Below are 17,500 nucleotides of genomic sequence, written 5' to 3' on the forward strand. Positions count from 1 at the left end.
TTCTCGATTTAACTTTGATTTCGGTTGATTCCTTTTGTCATTTGTCTCCGTGCATCTCGTCCACTCCTACTTCGAATACGTTCCCGTACGTAAATTCCTCCTTTTCCCATTTTTTTTAATTGAGAAGATCGAGTCATTCCCTCCGACCTCGACCGCCTTCCTATTTCCCCTGCCCTTCCTGCCCACCCCTCCCTCAATCCGTCCTCAAGCCCGTCCTCCCAATCCGCAGTCGAAAGTAATGGGGAGCAATTCCGGCCAATTACACCACGCCGCTGGAGGAAAAGTTTCTCCGGCGACGCCCGTCTTCTTTCGCCCCACTTCTTTCTCTTCCCCCGGTCCCGTTTTCTCGCCGAGACGAACAACCGCCTCTCGCGTTTTCCCTTCTTCCGGCTAAATCTATTCTGAGTTCTCTAATTTTAGGTCTTGCCGGAAGAATCCCTCAACGCTGCCGGGCGGAACCGGCTCGGCGAAAAAAGGCATCGGGATTTTGAGCAATCTCGCGCGGACGTTTTCCGACGCCACGCGTCCCGCTCCTTGTTTATTCCGAACCACTAAGGGTACTACTTGCACTGTTTTTAACATCCTCCTTCCTCTGCCTTCGTCCTCCATAACTATTCAAAACATCCATTCAACCACCTTATATGGCCGTCGATTGCAACATTCAATATGGCATCCATCATTCATCAATCATCTGCCCACCCTCGCCGCCGCCCTCCCCGTCTCACCTCTGCTTGAGTTTCTGAAGGTCGTCCGCCAGGTTGTCCCTGTCCACCTCCACGCGGGCGCGCTGGTTGGTGACCGCCTCCACCTGCCTGCGCAGCTCCCTCATCTCCTCCTCGTAGAGCTCCGCCACCCGGCCGGGCCCCTCGCGGCCCCTCAGCCGCTCCACCTCCACGGTCAGCGCCGCGTTCTGCTGCTCCAGGAAGCGCACCTTCTCGATGTAGTTGGCGAAGCGGTCGTTGAGGTGCTGCAGCTCGGCCTTCTCGTTGGACCGCGTGTTCAGGAAGTCCTGGTTCATGGCGTCGGCGAGGTTGAAGTCCAGCTTGTCGCCGGAGTAGGCGCGCAGGGCCGAGGAGGAGCCGTAGCCGCCGCCGCCGGACGACAGCCGGGCGCCGGCGTAGGAGGGGGACGCGTTGGTCTTCACCTCGTAGACCCGGGAGGACATGTGGGAGGAGGCGGAGCGGCCTCCTCCCGCGGAGAACATGGAGGACATGGGGGAGGCACCGAGGCCCGAGCCGAAGGTGCGGCGGTACGAGGAGGCGGACTGGGCGGAGGCGGAGTAGGACTTGCTCATGGCTGGCTGCTGGGTTCTCTGGTGGTTTGGCTGGAGCTGGGGTTGCGGTGCGGAGGCCTGAGTGTCCCACCGGGCAGAGTGGACAGAGACTGAGTGAAGGGACGACGTGCACGGGACGCGGCTATTTGTAGCTTTGCCACGCCCACTATATCTCACCCAGCCCCTCGCCCCTTCGCTCTGCGCCCCCGCACATGCACCTCTGTCCTATTCACTCCGCCCCCGTTCACCCTGCGCCATTTCTCAGACTTCAAATCCCACTGATCCACCAGACTATAATTTTTCAGACCGGGCCCCAGAATACAGCAATTTTGCTTACATATCTGGAGAAGGTGAAGGTGACAAAAAAATGACCTTAAATTAAAGATCATGTCAGTCCACATACAGTACGTTGTGTTCACTCCATGTATGAAGTGCATTATAACACCAGCTCTTTTGTAATCAGATTACTGCTAATTACTTTCTGTACACGTAATCTATTACTCTCCATTTCATGCACATATCTACCCTCCCCCCTCCCTCTGTTGAGCCACTCATCTTTATTCTTACCCCCTCATCACTACTTGCCCACCACAACCCCACCCGACCCCACCCCACCACCACCACCACCACAACCCGCCTGCTTGCTGCCCACTTCAGCTGTCAATGGGGTCTGGTGTCAGGGGTCGGAATGGGTGGTGGCCTCAAGTGTGTGTGTGTGTGTGTGTGTGTGTGTGTGTGTGTGTGTGTGTGTGTTGAGGTGTGTGTGTGTGTGTGTGTGTGTGTGTGTGTGTGTGTGTGTGTGTGTGTGTGTGTGTGTGTGTGTGTGTGTGTGTGTGTGTGAGTGAGTTGAGTCTGTGAATGAGTCTTGGTGGGTTAGTTAATGAGCTACTGGAATAGCTCAGAGCTCTGAGACAGGGCCTTAGCATTTGTATGCATATGCGAGTGTTTCCTTGCTCGGCTACAAGTTTGTTTTGGGGAGAGTGTTTTGGGAAGTCAGAGATAGGATATGCTTGTTTTGTGTATTTATCTTCTGGGTTACATCGCCAGGAAGCTAGGATAGTGTGCCAACTGGGAGAGGCCGGAGTTCAGGATCTATGACAGAAGCCAAAAATAGACCACTTCCAGCTCTTGAGAGAAAGTATTTTTTAAATATAGAAGCTTTAAGATCGTTGGAATAGTTAAGTAATGCGCAAAGCAACTTCCGGGAAAAGTTAAAACGACCCAAAAGAGTCAAAGTGAGAGGACATATTAATAATTTATATATTATTTATACCGTATATACCCATAGTGGTCAAGTATGCTGCGCATAGTATCACATTTTGTAAATTCTGTATATTTTTGTATGTCTTACTATTGAAGTCATTTTTTTGCTATTTGTATACATTTGACAATTTTTATTTGTCCTTGTTTTTTTTTTTTACTTCACTTTTTATTCTATTGTATTCATCTGTAGTAAAATGCAGCAAACCTCACCTGGACATTCCTAGTTTATGTCAATGTAACTGGCGGAATAAACGTAATCCCTAAATCCAAATTGTTTTCAAAATGGGCTCTAAATCTGTTATGTAGACAATGTGACATTTGCCGTATGGGACCAGATTAGATTGCACTTTATTGTCGCCTGAGTTACATAAGAACAGAATACAGCTGCCGCCTGGAGGCTCGCAGGCTCGCCACTTCATCATAAGGACGCCACTCATACATCTGGCAGCTGACTCACACCCTCCGACGTGTGTGTGTGTGTGTGTGTGTGTGTGTGTGTGTGTGTGTGTGTGTGTGTGTGTGTGTGTGCGTGTGTGCGTGTGTGCGTGCGTGCGTGCGTGCGTGCGTGCGTGCGTGTGTGTTTGTCAGACATGCATGCAGCAACTCACAAGCGAATGGGTGAATTCATTCATTTTTAGATGAATCTACTTTTCACCAAATGATTGTGGTCCAGCGAACATCGAACAGCGAAACATTCAAAGATTGCTTTATTTTAAAACGAAAACATTTGAATAAGGTGGGGAGAGGAATGTGCGTTTTAGGATAAAAACTGCCGTATTTTGTCAATAATACGCCTGGGTTTAGGGTAAGTTTAAATATTTTTTTAAATATTACAGGATAAATAAAACCTAATTGAGGCAAAATGACAATCTGTAGCTTAAGAGTTTGGTTGAACTTGGCCAACCGCTCAGAGCGACAGGGTGCGCAAGTCTTGATCCATAGGAATCATCACCAAAATGACAGATATGTGGTCATTGTCTGTATTCTGCATGCGTTCTATATTCTTTTCAGAATTTGTAAATGAAAAAAATCGAAAACTTTAATTTTTACGGCATTTTGTGAATACGAATAGGAATATATTTTAACACATAATATAATATATGACATAATTTAACACACTATGACATCAGAATGTCCCCCATGTCCTACATTTTCAAGTGAGGAAACTGTATTGACGGGATTCAGTCACAGGATGCTGATGAACCTCTTGATCCTGTCCAGACCTCACACACCGTTTTAGCATCGTAACCGGAACTGTGTGAGGTCGAGAGTCCGGGAAAATACATGTCTGACTGTGGGAAAAATAAATACATGACTGAAGGCTGTATGAAGAACCAGCATGTTCTTTTGCACATTCACACACACACACACACGCGCACACACGCGCACGCACGCAAGCACACACGCGCACACACACACACACACACACACACACACACACAGAGACATGCACGCACACACACACACACACACACAGAGACACGCATGCACACACACACACACACACACACACACACACACAGACACGCACACACATAATGCAAATTACACCAAAGCATAAAATACCAAGTTCATCTCAAAGAAAAAAACAACATGCGCAATCTCTGAATACCTTTGGATAACCAGGATTGCACTACCCAACTGTGCACCCGGTCTCAATCAACTGTAAACAAAAATGATAAATGTTATACAATGACAGTAACTTAAAAAAATGAAAAAATCTGTTCTAATTAAGATAAATCCAATGGATATATTCATAAATAAATGGCTTCTGTTGCAAGTTGTTCTCTGTTGCGGCGTACCTACCTGTAAGGCACCTACAAGTCCTGGCTTGGTCTAACCCCACAAATGCTAAGCATAGAGGAAGCCTGCTTGCTTTTTCAGCTCGATAATTACAAACAATGCAGAAACATATAAAACATTGCATCACGAACAGTTCTGTTCAACAGAAAACGAACAGGGAATGTGGAGTTTGTGTGGGTTGCTATGGACTCCCGTCGCCATTTTTCGAAAGATCACGCCCGTTCAGTTGCCGAGAGAAATAGCTCAAATATACGAAATGTACAACAATGGAGAAAGGATGGGAGAAGAAAGAAGGGTTGAGGTTTCACACAAGATGATTTCAAGATTTTCCGTGGCAGTTTTTCACCCAACAAGACTTCCAAGTCGTCTCTGAACTCAAAAATGTGAGTGACATTTTAGGGGCTTGCTCCTTTTCCTAATGTGAAAATAAACAAATGTACAAAAATGCAAAATACATCAAATAAAATACAAATATTTCTTCACACAGCAGCCGAGTGGTGTTTTCGGGGCCCTCGGACACAGAGACACAGGCGATGGGGTTATAAACACACACACACACAATAACTGTTGCTCGGTGATTGCTCTAACGAGTAACAGGCGTACAGGCACCCTTATCCCGGGACCAATTACTGTACCTCGACAGACCACATTTCTCTATTGTATTCAGTTTTTCAGCTTTTCTAAAACTTCACAAATTGCTTTGGCCTGTTTAGTTTTTAAGGGATTCACAATGAAGTGGACTTTTTTTTGGAGATGTTTAATATTTAAATAATCTTGTACTCTTTCTCATTTCTACTTTTTAAGCCAACTAACTTCTTAGTCATGGCTGCAAGTGGGTCATATTAACGTGCTTTATGTGCATGTGCCTGTATGTGCGTGTGCCTGTATGTGTGTGTGTGTGTGTGTGTGTGTGTGTGTGTGTGTGTGTGTGTGTGTGTGTGCGTGTATGTGTGTGTGTATGTGTGTGTGTGTGTGCGTACATGCGTGTGTGTGTGCGTGTGTGTGTGGGGGTGTGCCCTGTCATCTTGTGTCAGCTGCTGTTGGTGTCAGCTTTATTTTTAGTTTTCCGCCGCCCCAAAGGATCATGGGAGCGCTGACAAGTCCAGACAAAATAATAATATTAATAATTAATAATTATTTTACTGTCATAATGTAGTTTAAATCTAGTCATGTTATAATCAATTCCACAATCAAATGTACAGTACAAACATATATTAAATAATACATAATGTGTATAATAACAGGACATCTGTATAGATGAATGACTAACAACTATAAAAATTAAGCAGTTCAATCCAAAATGTAGTGTAAATGCGAGTGTTTTAAAATTTCCCTGCACGGTGGGCCCTCCAAGGTGACTTTTTACAGAGTTACTTTCTTGACACTGACTGACCTCAACCTCTGCCCCCTCGCCCTGACCTCAACTTTCATAAACGTGTCACATGTCTGCACTGGGTGTGCTAAGTGTGCAATGATTCTGTGCACACTTAACACACAAGGGAGGCCTTTATATATATAGTGAAAATATATATATATTTTTTATTTTATATATATATATAGAGTATAATATATATATATATATAAAATAAAACATTTAAAAATTTTTCATATTTTCACTTATTTTGAAGAAGGGCAGAAGCTACGAACACGGTTTACGTCTGTTTATTTATTTATTTGTTTGTTTGTTTATTTATTTATTTGTTTGTTTATTTATTTATTTTTACCTGTGCTGTCAGCATGCTGGGTATATAACAGAGAGTATTTGTATGCTATTGCATCTAGGACAGTTAGTCTGCAAGTGGCGTTTAAGTTCTCAACCTGCAATGCAAATCTTTCTTCATTCTTAAATCATCAAGAACTGCTGCAATAACTCAATAAGGTTTTTTGTTGTGCAGAACCACCACCAATCCCCCGCTTCGGAGAATTATTTTACCATGTTTGGGTCGATAAGCAACTAATCGCTACTCCAAGAGGGGGAGAATTGGGTGAGACAAATAAACACAGAAACAAACAACAACATGTACACCGAAAAACATAAACATCATAATAACATAATTAGGTCCAGGAAAACTGGAACAGCATTTGGGCACGTGGCCTCTTCCTGTCATAGTTATGGCAGAAAATGAGGAAGGAAAGGAGAGGAAGCAAGTGCTGGTGACGTGTGTGTACCTGTGATGAGACCGCCTGTATTTGTGTGTGTGTGTGTGTGTGTGTGTGTGTGCGTGTAAGATATCAAACGATGAGTGTACAGGAATTCCCATCCCAATTGGCTCCGGTGTATAAGGTCGGTATTACGTCGTTGCGCCTCCAAGCAGCGGAAAGGCCCCGCAGCCGTACAGACACCCCACGGCCCCAGGAAAGCCCCGAGCACCCTGCCCTGCAGCAGGCGGCCCCCCAGGGCCCTGGAAGGGACCCGGCAGCACTGTCCGCAGCTCCGCCAGGGCGCGGCATGCCAGACTCCACCAGGCGCAAGCCGCCGGGACTCGAGCCCAGCCGGATGGCAGGGGGCCCACCCGCCCCCCGGCCAACCACGCCCCCACACCAACCCAACAGCAACCTACCACCCCGGAAAAACCCCAGTGCTCAGTGTGTTGTTTAACTGCAATTGCTGTTGGCAATTGCAGTTAAAATTGCGGGGTGTGGGGGTGCGAGTCCTCCAAGCAAGTCGAACCTGAATCGCTCGCATCCCTCCTGCCCGGCAGACCCTGGTCTGGTGGAGTGTTGTTGGGCGTAAGATTTGTGTGCGATTGTATGCGTTCTAAGCTGGAGCGTGACGGGTAAGATTGCAGCCGCCCGGCACATCCCCACCCACTTAGCTCGTGGGTGGTGTATGTGCTGAGTATGAGTTTTGGCACTGGGAGAGATAGGCGACGCGCAACCAGATCCACGCAGAGGCGCAGCAGGCCGGGGAGCGGCCACGCCGCGCCATAGCACGCCCACATCCCGTAGCCGGAGGCACCCAACCCACAGTGACCAGCCACGGCACAGAGCGGCCCACCCTGCACCTCCGCCATGCCAGGCAGCTCTGCGTGCCCATCAGGCCCCTGGCCAACCCCCGGCCAGCCCCCGGCCAGCCCCCGGCCAGCCCCCGGCCAGCCCCCGGCCGCCGCATGTGCGGACAACAGAACAGAGGGCGGCAGACGGCCCCCCGACCCAAGTAAAAAATAAAGGATATTTATTTATCCTTTTTAATGTAAAAAATAAACGTGTTTTTTTTAAGGAACGCCATGTATAAACAGTTTCCTACAGCTAAACGTAGCAGATTTAAATGAGAAGACAGAAAGTATTGACAAGTTCATCCATAATAATTCTAACACCAAATTAACATTAGAGTTCCATAAATGTCTGCATTACAATATAGACAAGTAATCTATTCAACTGAAATTTCTAATTGTAGATTATTCACAGAAAGAAATACAATAAATTAGTAATTACAAATAGCATGTTTTATTTTTATTTTTAAATTAAATGTATTTATTGTTACTGTTATGAAAAGCAATTACAGAAGTTATTTAGTTATTCTTACAGATGCCGAAAAATAGCCTAAAATGTAGGACAATAAAGAAGCCATTGTCCAAAAATCCAGTCGTCAAGGAAATAATAGTAAAAAATAACTACTGAAGAAAAATCTGATGAGAAAAACGCTAATGGAAAAACTTTCCATGTAGGTGATGATTCCCGATACATATCTGTGTTTAGAGGCTCATTTCACCAGGATGATTTACAATTTGGAAACTAAACCGTGTGCGTATGAGTTTAACGGCAGTTGTGAAAGATGCAGAATGTTTGCACTTGGACACAAAATGACCTTGAGGATGTTTTGATAAAAGGAAATAATCTTTATAGCGAGATGAAAAAGTCTGGTAGAATAAATGATAATGTTCCAGGAAGATATTATATTGCAATAACAGAATTGCCAACAAGACAAGTTATGTTTCGCACAGCATTCCATTCAAGGGTTGCGCCGCGTAACGGTTGCTCTGTGAGGTCCCGGTGAGCAACCGGGAGACGACAGACCAGGGGGAGGCCATGCTGCGTTCAAGTAAACTCGGAAAATCGCGCTGCGTTTCAGAGAACCCGGAAAACTGTAAAACGCACACAACACAACTAAACTGGGCCCCGTGAATTGCTGCCTGCGGTTATTATTATTGTTATTATTGCATCTATTGTGCACCTTTCTGCTCCCGGTAGCCTGTGTGAGTGGGCAATAAAAGCCACAAACGAATGTGACAGCTCGACCTGGTTTACTATCAACTATGGGGGGAGGAGGGGTGTGGGGGTCACGTCCTTGGGATTTGAATGCCACGGATGTACAAGGACACGTGTGCAGGTGAGGGTGTATTTATTTTGAGGTTCCACAGCGGAGGGGTTCATCTCTTTCTGGCTGATAGATCTCTTCTCCCACCGACAGGATTCCATCTTAAACCTGCTCAAAGGCCAAAGGCTCTGAGGGACCGTCTTACAGGGAGATAACCTGCAGGGAAAATACCAATAATACTGTGAATAATGTCATAAATAATAATTTGACATATGCTATCATGGGTGATGACAGTTTAATATGTGCCTCATGCCAGTGACCTTTCGGCGCTTCCATTGATCAGGAACTCAAGTGGGCCGATGAATCAATGATGAGATTCTCCGGCTGCCTCATTAAGTTGAATTCCAAATTTCCAATCTTTTTTTTTTTTTTTTTTAATAAATATTTAAAGTTTTATCTGACAATCCACGAATGTTAAACAAATGTTGTTCGCCCCGACACAGACTATGTTGCTGGTGCACGATGTGGGGACACGGTGTGATCTACACTGCGATGTGCGCTGATAAACCGGGAACTGAGCTTTTCCGGAGGAAAAAAAAAAAAAAAAAAGAAAACAACCGAGGGGGTTTGCCCGGCAACTTCAGACACAGAAGGCGAGTCGGACGTGTGGCCTAGATAAATGAATCTTAAATTAGCGACAAAGTCTCTGCACGGCTGAACAGTCATCACGTAGACACACACACACGTAGACACACACACACGTAGACACATATACGCACGCAGGCATGCACGCACGCACACACACACACACACACACACACACACACACACACACACACACACACACACACAGTGTGGTCTAATAGTCTAAATATATTAGTATTTATCAGCCAAGCACTACTCAGCAACAGAGATTAGTCTATTAGAAGCATGAAGATGATTTATAACGGTCGGAATATCAGTGACTCAGCTCACACACTGTTGGAAGAGCTTTCAGGAAGACGATTATTCATAGATTATTTTCTATAAGTACAAAAAAACCCCATTATTTTTATGTTAAAATGTAATTCAGTGGGTCTGTTATATGTTGCTACAAACAGTCAACGCATCATTCAAAACCTTTTCAGTGCTTTGTCCTAAGAAATCATTCAGAAAAACAAATAAAATAGGCAATAACACGAAATCAAACGGTTCTCCGAATCCATCCATGTATTTTTTTATTTAACCTCTCCCTCCTTTCATTTGGGAAGCGCTCTGCTTTTGATGTTGATGTTTGACAGAGACAGAGAATCCAGGTGAGAGAGACAGAGAATCCAAGTGAGAGAGAGAGAGAGAGAGAGAGAGAGACAGAAGAAGGGTTGAAGCGAGTGAAAGAGGAGGAAAATGCCGTGACATTTGAACCCGTGCATGAGACGGCGTGTCAGTGGCGGGTCGTGGTCGGTGACGCTGGTGGTCCCGGTCAGGATCATCTTTCATAAACATTTCAAGCGTCTCCCGGCAACCACCCAAACACACATACACACACACATATACACACACCTACACGTACACACATGCCAAGGGGGTGAGACACCAGGCAGCGGGGCTGTGCAACACAAGGAGGAAAGCTGCAAGGATGAGGGCAAAGAAAACGACAAATGATTGCCTGCTAGTGTGCAATATCATTACAAGAACATTTAATTTGATCTTCTCTCGCCACCAAAAATTCCAGATCTATATTTGGAGTATGACATCAACCTATGTCTGCAGCCCACTCCACCATAATAATGATAATAATAACAATAATAATAGACGTAGTAATAATAATAATAATAATAATAATAATAATAATATTAGATTCAGATTAGATTACAACTTTATTGTCACTAGCAGAGTACAGGTACAGAACCAATGAAATGCAGTTGATGTCTAACCAGAAGTGCAAAAGAAGCATTTAAATACTAAAGTGCAGTGTTTCTGTGCAGTTATGTAGGCAAAAGAGATGTAATAATATGTGTAATTTGTTATAATAATAATAATAATAATAATAATAATAATAATAATAATAATAATAATAATAATGATAATAGTATTAAATATATCTGCAGGCAGCAACACATAGGGTCCAGTTTAGTCGTGTTCGGTACAATTTTCCGTAATGCCGTGATCAGACTCTTACGTTATGACTCTACAACTAATTTGACTGGAATAATGTTTGTATTGTTGACTTAACTACAATTCAAGATGACATATTACCAGATTACTTGTCCATAATTTAATACAATATAACTTATTCAAATGGCAAGAAATAAACCTTTGACTGTGAACTATATCATTTGTTGTAGAATATCGTTACTAATATACATTTACGTAACCGTATTTATTGACTCAGCGTGACGCTTGTGTTAATTTCCTCTTATTCAAGCCGTTTTTTCCCCACGTCGTTCTCTCCCCATCATCAATTCCAAATGTGTTTTTCAAAAGCAGCCGTCTGCGTGTGGCTGCAAACCAGGGTTTGTCGTTGCTATAACTCACCGTGATGCTTGTGTTAATACAGCCGTACTCTCGGAGGCTGATATATGAGTCTCAGCGCATATTTTCCAGACTGTGATAAAAGATCTTGACGGCGCTGCAACGGTGATCCACTGTGTTCTCCTCTCGCTCCGGGGCCGTTCGCCGCCCAGAGCGGCCATTGTGTATGAATAAAGATATGATCAATTTATATGAAGCATCTAATTTTTCCTGTGTTTTTTCAGATTATAGTATAGAGTATTTCTCATGCTATCGGACCAATCACCGTGCACTCACGTCACTGAATGTTCCTCTTTGGTCGTTCATGTCCCACAGGAATGTTTTTTTTTTTTTTTTTTAATGAGGTTTGTTCCTGGATTGCGCAGTGCGGACACAAAAGAAAGGGACGGTTCCTCCAAAGGTTCTTAGAACTTCCTGCGGTACGAAGACGCCTTTTGAGGCCGATTATAGTTTTTGGGCTTTTGTCAAACACAGCACGAATTACAGTTTTGCGAGTTTCCTTTAAACGCAGCGTCCACTGAAGTTGTCTCTCAACATGTCGCAAATGGCTCGACGCGAATGAGTTCCGAGGGACGAAGCTTGGACCGCTCCTGAAACAAATCACAACGCCTCAAACGTTCTTCTACTTCGGGGTAAAATCACGACAGTTTTCCACTCCAAATGTGCATCAATATTGATAAAACTCGAAAGACGTCTGAACCATCCTGGTTCTAACGAGACCTCAACCATGTCTGTGCGTGCTGCGTTTTTCATGCTTTTAGCCCGAAAAACTTAAAAAAAAAAATAGAAGAAAATCCCAGCAATAACTATAGGGATCAGGGGCCCTGTGGGCTTGACCCCTAATACTACTACTACTACTAATAATAATAATAATAATAATAAAGCCAAATAAAAGAGTGTTGTTCTATGACAGAGCAGTAGTGTGACCAACATTTTGAATTTGAATCAATGGGACATATGAGCTGTCACTGTGAGTACAATTGTTGATTGTTGATTGTGTTTTCTGACTAAACCAAATTTCAAGTCATATTAAAACAATTCTACCGGACCCCATTCCGCCTTTGATCAAAGATGGCTGCCCTGGTTACTATAGAAGGCTATTGTTTCAAGCCCTGCCAAGAGGAATTGCAACAATTTATTGGACTCGTTTCTTTGTTTTTGTTTAGTTTATTTCTGTTTACTTGATTTCTGTCAACTTGATTTGATTTTTTATTCTTTTCTTAACTCAACACGTCTAGCTAAATCATCCACCTTTCCGTTCCCCCCTCCACCCCTCTGTCTTCGTTTTCTTTCCGAAGTCCATCCACTTACACGGTGGTGAGTGCTTTTACCAACCTGCCTTTGCAAACACAAGGGGGAGCAAAAGCACCACAGCTCTATATGACCCCACCACCCCCCCCTCCCTCTTCTTCATGCCTCCCTTCCGAGTTTTCCTCCTTCAACCCAGGGGTGGGAGTATTCTTAGACTGGGAATAAAACACTGCAGTGGAATGATTGCTTTTTTTTTAAAAAGGGGAAAATATCATGCTTACTGTCACAACTACTCAGCCAGAGGTAGGTAATAAGAAGGCCCCAAAATGGAACCCCGCTCCGTGCCTCCTGCAGAGAAGCCTACTATTATATCCTGGCTGCTGTTAAATCCAGGACTGCGCTGGCAGAGACGGAACCTCCTTTTGTTTTATGGTAACTTGCACTTTTACTCCTACACTGGTCGCACAATTTCCTGCCTTTCTCATAATGGGAATTGTTAATACCGAGGTGTATAGCTGGTTCTTAAACGATACACCTTTCGGTTTATTGTCGAGGCCTATTGCCAATATATTGAGAGTATATCATTATTATATCCAGGTTTCATCTCTGGGAAGTGCAGGGCTGCACGAGAAATCGGATTTTCATCATCATCGCGATAAAAACGTGTGCGATAAACACATTGCAAAAGACTGCCTGAAACACCATCCACAATCAATTAGTGGACTCCTTCTCTGTAGAAGACGCGGAGGCAGAGTGGACAACCGGCTCTCGGGATGAAAAGGGTTCCCAAAGCAGGAAGTGATGGTGCGTTCGCGGATCTTGGAAAATTCGGAAGTGATGCTGCATTCAGTGGAACTCATTTGGATAATGGATAACTCATTTGTGTTGTTTTCCCCCCAGATCTTTTTTCTTTTTCCAGGAGATGTTTATAGGAAAATCTTTTAAAAGGAGCAGGGGAAATTAAACTTTTATTAGGTATAGTTCTAATGTCTTATTTAAATGAGTGTTCTGTTTAATTGGTTAGTTATTCATGTGCAATTTGTTCAATAAAAGCATGTAAAATGATGATTTCATTTCTTAATTCAGTGTACCTAGGCTATTCAATGTTTGGGGTCTATGTTACAGTAGCAGTGTACTTATCAAAGCAGAAAGACACAGGAACTGTATAGCTAACATGCATACTTCAATATTTGTTTATTTATTGCAAGTCATATCGTCATCTCAGTATTTAACTATGTTATTGCACGTCACAGATTTCCCTGATATCGTGCAGGCCTAGCGCTGCGCTAGTGTACTGTAGACTCCATTGGTGTGTACTGTAGTGGTTGCTTCACGCAGGATTTGCACCGGAGCCGATGCTGTGTTCAAGGGAAACTCAAAAATTGTAACGCGTTATAACATTAATTGTAATATATTGTTGTCAAAGCATGGGTCTTTATGTGGAGTCATAACGCTATCGCAACAGTTAGAATAAATTGCACAGTGAAAGTGACATCTATTTTTTGTTTTTGTGTTTTGAAATAATTCTATTGTTTGTGTGTTCCAGATGCCAAAGAGAAGCCGAAAGTCGAAGACAATAAAAAAGGAGCGGGCAGAACATCTACCCTGCATTCCATGTGAACTCGGAAATTTGTAATTGGTGTCAGTAGAAAGTGATGCTCGGTTTCATGGGAACAAGGAAGACTGTTATTTGCATCTAAAACGACTAATCTGGATCCTGTGTATTGCTGCCTGCAGCTATAATTATTATTATGGGCCCATCCCCAAAGGAACAGGAGTCCTATTGTATTTGTCAATAAAAAACTGACTCCAGTGGTGTGTGGATCTTATGGCTCCGAGGCACTCACAGACAAGATGAATAAAATGTATATTCGGGGCACTTCCGACATGCCTTTGTCCAAGTTTGATCCGGATCAGTCCATTATTGTGGAGCATTGCATTGCAGTCTAGTGATTGGTCAACAATCGGGACCCCGCCAAGATGGCGGCACGTGCAGATAACTGATGTCAGAACTTTATGGATGTTATGGATCCCGACCCCACATACAAAATGAAAAGGATATGTATTTCGGGGCAGTTCCAACAAGTTTCATCCAGATCGATTCAGTATTGTGGAAGAAGTTTGTGATCAACAATCGCAACCCCACCGAGATAACGCCACGCACAGATGTATGCTGCAAGGAAGAAATAGGAGACAATTGGACTAAACAAAATGCAGCTTTTCAAACGTCATAAATATATATGCTTCTGAGGACAACTGGCACACACCAGAGTAAGTGCTACAAATAAAAACCCAATAACATCAGTGTCAGAATTGATATGTATTGTTCAGTCAGGCACCCTAGTGGCCTCTGTGATTAACCAGGTCATTTACTATTTTCCAGTTTATCAGGGGGTAATAGATTATCAGTTGCTTCTTCCAAATATACCAAATATTATTTTGACGGACCAAACATGTTGCCAATGTCTATGATCTGATGTTTAAATCCTTAATATAGGTGATCAAACTGTGCTTTACTCTTATTGACTTTTTATTTTACATTCATGTTGAGAGCAGCAGAGAGGACTTTGAGATTGATGCATTAGAAGCACAAATTTGTGCAAAAAATACACCCAGAACCCCACTTGATTTTGTGTGCCCGGGCATGGGGCCGCTGGCAAGGTGTCCTTTATTTTTCCTTTATTTATCCTTTATTTTATTTTATTTTTTTTATTGAAGGTGGCAACCATACGCCCAGAACGAATTAACTTTTTACAATTTAATGAAGGGCCGACTACCCTGGACCCTGACTATTGCTGCCTGCAGTTATATTTATTAGGGCCGGATAAACAGGTCCCCCCTGCGGACCCTTGGCCTTCTCTTCGAACTTTCAGAGCAACTTCACCAAATTTGCTTACCAGCAAACACCAGCCAAACTGGCACATTTTTTGTAAGAAGATTACAGTTTACATTATATAGTAATACGATGCTTGACCTTTTTTCAGTTTCACACTACCACAGTGAGTAATGATTACGGAGTTAAATAATCATACACGGTAATAATCTCACTCAGTACACTCAGTGTACACTTTCTTAGATGCGCCTGCATAATCAAATGTTGTCCAATACACCAGCACTGCCATACATTCTACTTTAGGAAATGTATAATATTCCATTTCTTTTAAAATACAGTCCAAAATATGTACATTCAATTCCATGATAATGACTAAGCACATAATTAACTGTGGTGCACTGAACTACATTACATTGAGAAGTGCTTCTAATTTTTTTGTCCTCGCTATTGACATACATGAGGGGGACATAGGTGACCCACTGCATACTTTAGGGTCATTTGACGGCTTTCGAAATTGACATTTATGATGTTTTAACACAACAGAAAAGCAGAAAATTCTCAGATTTGCGAACCTAAATCGTATCAATACATACCTAATAAATTAGATCGATTAATGAAATCGTACAGTTCAGAATCCTCCTTATTCCAGGAATATGCAGCAGACGTTTGTAATTATTTGCAGACCTGCGTGAAGAGTAAGTCCTTCAAGTTTCAAGGTCAAAGAGATCACATTTGGCGATGGCGTTATCTGACTTATTTGCTATGTTGAACTAGATTATACAGCCCGTTCAAACATAGACATTCACGAAATACTGGCTGCCTGAATCTATCATGGTATCCTCTCGGTGGTGGCCTGCTGGCAACAAACCTTTGCTCTTAAAATATCTCTGTCGCCTAGAGTATCCATCCATTATGCTTATTATTATATTATTATTATTATTATTATTATTATTATTATTATTATTTATATGTTGGAAAGCAATATCCCCTGTACTTTTCCTGCAAAGCACTCTTAAATTATATGTGTCTATATGTGTATATGTGTGTACATTTCTATGCGAGAGAGGGTCTACCATCGTCATCATCGTCTCCATCTCCGCTTTGAAGGAATCTCCTTAAGGAGGTGTAGTGACGTCACCGCCCGTAACGTCACTCTCCTCCTGCGGCGCTCCACGCACGCAGAGCGGGTGGGTGCAGCGGCGTCGGGACCCTGCTCCGTCCATCCATCCCGCGGATCGCACCTCCACGATCTTTCTTATCTTTTTTTTTTTTTTTTTAAATACTCTCTCTCTCTCTCTCGCCCTCCCTCCCTCCCTCCCTCTCGGTCCGGTCCGTGAGTCGATACTACGCCTCCCTCCCTCCCTTCCCTCCTTCCCTCCTTCCCTTCCTAGTTCCCAGTTGTCCTCCCAGCCCTCAGTCGTGCGCGCACAGGTGCCTGGCTCCTCGTTTGAGCCCCCTGCCGACGTCGGGATTGGATCAGCGCAGCATCATGGGGATTTAAACCCCCCCCAAAAAAAAAATTAACCCCCCCCCCCGAGGGAGGAAGACGAGGACTCTTTCCACATATGCATCTCCTCCCCGGCTGGATGAAGACCATGCACCGGCAGCAGATATGGCGAGCGGTGCTGCTCCTGCTGCTCTGCCAGCCCGGGAGCTCGGACAGATACGGTGAGAGGGACGGAGGGACGGAGGGACGGAGGGACGGAGGCAAACAGGGGGGGAGGATGGAGGGCGGGAGAGGACGGGAGGAAATGTCCGGTGCCTGTGCGTCGTGTTGCGCTGCGTTGTTTACCTGCCGTAGTTGAGAGAAGTTGGAGCTCGACGCGACACCACCTCTCTCCTTTGACACGAGCAACTCAATTTACCCCCCCTTTTTCATTCCAATGCAACAAGCAAAAAAGAAAGGAGCTTTTTTCAGTCTTATTATTTGATTAATGTAAAGTATTTTGAGCAACGTGTTGTATATGAAAGGTGATATAAAATTAAGGTTATTATTATATTATTATTATTATGATCATTATTATTATATGGTTCAAACTACTTTTTATGTTTTGAATGACAGGATAAGTGTTAAAAGATTAAAAAAAAAAAAGACAAGATAAACTAATATACGATAACACGGGTGTTATAGCAGCAAAACAAGTCAAGTCAAGAAAGAGATTTAAAAAAATCTAATATCATTGACTCGTCATCAAATCATATACATTATCGACGTATTTCATGTATTGCTAATTTCAGCCGTGATATATGCATATTTTTGTATTTTTGTATTGTTTTGTTAAGTATCTTGCTCACCTGCAGCCATGTC

At 43.5% G+C, this 17,500-nt stretch overlaps 2 protein-coding genes across 2 annotated transcripts in view; one reads left to right on the forward strand and one right to left on the reverse strand.

Moving 5' to 3' along the window:
* Positions 1-1,403, reverse strand: part of desma (desmin a) — an 8,250-nt gene extending 6,847 nt beyond the window's left edge. The window contains exon 1 of the mRNA XM_080018644.1: positions 726-1,403. Within this exon, the coding sequence (XP_079874770.1) occupies positions 726-1,294 (569 nt within the window). The 5' untranslated portion in view covers positions 1,295-1,403. The remainder of the gene's footprint in view (positions 1-725) is intronic.
* Positions 1,404-16,778: 15,375 nt separating this feature from the next.
* Positions 16,779-17,500, forward strand: part of ptprna (protein tyrosine phosphatase receptor type Na) — a gene marked incomplete at its 5' end in the record, with an annotated part of 22,109 nt that continues 21,387 nt past the window's right edge. The window contains one exon of the mRNA XM_080018884.1: positions 16,779-16,860. Within this exon, the coding sequence (XP_079875010.1) occupies positions 16,779-16,860 (82 nt within the window). The remainder of the gene's footprint in view (positions 16,861-17,500) is intronic.

Source organism: Zeus faber, assembly GCF_960531495.2.
Source record: "Zeus faber genome assembly, chromosome: 18".
Classification (NCBI taxonomy): Eukaryota; Metazoa; Chordata; class Actinopteri; order Zeiformes; family Zeidae; genus Zeus; species Zeus faber.